We start from the raw sequence: 2,531 nt of genomic DNA on the forward strand, positions 1-2,531 counted from the left end.
AGGCTGCATTTTGTCTGGACCCTGTCCTCAGTACCATACCCAGCACTCTCTCCACATCCCCTATTGCCTTATTCTCAAGGACCATTAAACTTGAAATTGTAAAGGCTAAATTGCAATCTTAAAATGCTCATGCTTTTTGTTATCAGTCAAACCAGCCAACGTTATAGGGTCTGTAACTAATTTGAGGGTGTGTTTTTCCTACACTATACAGGCTCAGAAGACACAAAAGCCACCTCAAAAACCAGCTCCTGCAGTGGTTTCAGTTGCACCAGCTTTGAAGGACCCATTGGTCAAGAAACCAGAAATTAAATTAAAACCTGAAACCCCACCAGCTTTTCTAGCATTCAAGAGAACAGAAGTCAAGGTAATGTAGTTTACATTTGCCAGAGGAAGAGTTTATGTTTTACTGCATAGATTGTAATTTTTTTACTTAAGATCAGTCTTTCCTCACAAGAGCCATGAATGAAAATAATCTGCAAAACTATGTGGACTGAGTAGTACCATAGCACAGTGGGCTCACATTAACACTGAAACAGTGGGGGGAAAAACCCTCACTTCACCTATAAGTCCCTAAACCACCCAGAATGTACTGTATGGATTTTTTAAATGATACTTTATACAAGTAGAAATCCTTACAAATATGTGCTGTTCATGCCATCACAAGAAGCATGACCAGCTGATGGTTGAGGGAGGTGATTCTGCCCCTCTACTCCACTTCTGTGAGGCCCCACCTAGAATGCCACGTCCAGCTCTGGGGCCCCCAGCACAGGAAGGATGTGGACCTGTGAGAGTGGGTCCAGAGGCCACAAAGAAGCTGGAGAGGGCTGGAGCACCTCTGCTATGAAAACAGACTGATAGAGCTGGGGTTGTTCAGAATGGAGAAGAGAAGGCTCCAGGGAGACCTTACAGCAGCTTTCCAGTACCTAAAGGGGGCTTACAGGAAAGCTGGAGAAGGGATTTTCAGAAGGGCATGTAGCAACAGGACAAGGAAGAATGGGTTTAAACTGAAAAATGTTAAGGTTAGAATACATATCAGGAAGAAATTATATTGTGAGGCACTGGAACAGGTTGGGGGCTTTTGGGGGTTGGAACTAGAAGATCTTTCAAGTCCCTTCCAACCCAACTCATTCTGTGATTCTATGAATAAAATATGTTATTTGCTCTCTGTGGTCATGTAACATATGCATATCTTGACAGTTAGAAGGCTTCTCCGGATAACAGTGGATTGGCAGTGCTGGGTTAACACTGGGACTTGATGATCTTGAAGGTCTTTTCTGGCCCAGACAGTTCTGTGATTCTGTAATAGGGAAACTCTAGCTGACTGTGACATCTAATTTAGGAACCTGCTGCTTCTTATATATAACCTGATCCAGTGGGTGGCATCGCTGCCCATGGCAGGAGGGTTGGAACTAGATGATCTTTAAGGTCTTTTCCAACCCAAACCATTCTGTGATTCGATTCCATGATTCTGTGTTGCCTTATGTTTCTGTTTCTCCAAGTTAAAATATTGTCACAAGTTGGTTAAAGGCGCTAAACCAGAAGCAGTGTAATAAATAACATAGTAGTCTGATATAGCATGACCCTTACTTAGGCAAAGAGCTTTAATTCACAATCAAAGCAATTACTCGTGTGCTCAAAGCCCTTTGCCGTTGCTGTGCCTGGATGCAAACCATCATGAATCATATGATGGGTATTGCTCAAGCATTTATATTTGTGAATAACTTTTTTCACCTCAGTGGAGTTATTTATGTGCCTAAATGGGCTGTAAGACTTGAGGCCTGATTTCATCCCTCATCTTTAGTGTTTAGAAACTGTCTGGATATACTATAACAGGAGTATTGCTTGAATAGAAAGGTTTAGTTTTGTTTTTGACTCTGCCTTTTGGTATAACTCTGGTTTAATAATTCAACTTATCATCCTCACCTGAAACCTGGGGCTTACAGGGTTTAAGGTGTGGGAACTCAGTGAATGTGTATGGCATTTTGCAGGCTAGGAAATCCATGTTTGCAGAGTTTGTCTTTTGCAGTACCTGAATGGGAAGAGACTACAGGAAAGAAGTCCAGTGAATTTATTTTTTTTTTATTCTATCTATGGTATAGGCTGCTAGGAACCAAGACGAGGAAAGGAAAAAGTTTAGATACTACTACTTTTACCAAAAGACTGTAAGAAATGCAGTACTTAACTGCTCAATGTCTGATTATTGTCTGAGCATCTGTCATCTTGTTAAAAAGTGACACCATGTAACAGCAGTAACCAAAACAAAAAAGAAAGGCAAGCCATCACCTCTTACATAGTTCACAGATTTGGGGTTTTATTGTTTATGGAGGGATCCCAATGCTGTGTGGTAGCCTGCTAACTGTATAGAAGAAGGGGAAGAAAAGGCATTATTTGTTCTATCTGTCTGGGAGATTAAAAGTTGGCTGCACATGGCATCCTTTCCTATTCTTGTTAACACTTTAACTGCAGTGACCAATGGTGGAATATTGTCCACTGGGTGTTCTGGGAAAAGAACTGAAACAGAGGCTCAGTGT

At 41.4% G+C, this 2,531-nt stretch overlaps 1 protein-coding gene across 1 annotated transcript in view; it reads left to right on the forward strand.

Moving 5' to 3' along the window:
- The window catches only part of INTS12 (integrator complex subunit 12), a 12,792-nt gene that overhangs the window by 9,579 nt on the left and 682 nt on the right, over nt 1–2,531 (forward strand). The window contains exon 6 of the mRNA XM_009077653.1: nt 212–364. Within this exon, the coding sequence (XP_009075901.1) occupies nt 212–364 (153 nt within the window). The remainder of the gene's footprint in view (nt 1–211; nt 365–2,531) is intronic.

This window comes from Acanthisitta chloris, unplaced genomic scaffold (genome assembly GCF_000695815.1).
Source record: "Acanthisitta chloris isolate BGI_N310 unplaced genomic scaffold, ASM69581v1 scaffold22280, whole genome shotgun sequence".
NCBI lineage: Eukaryota > Metazoa > Chordata > Aves > Passeriformes > Acanthisittidae > Acanthisitta > Acanthisitta chloris.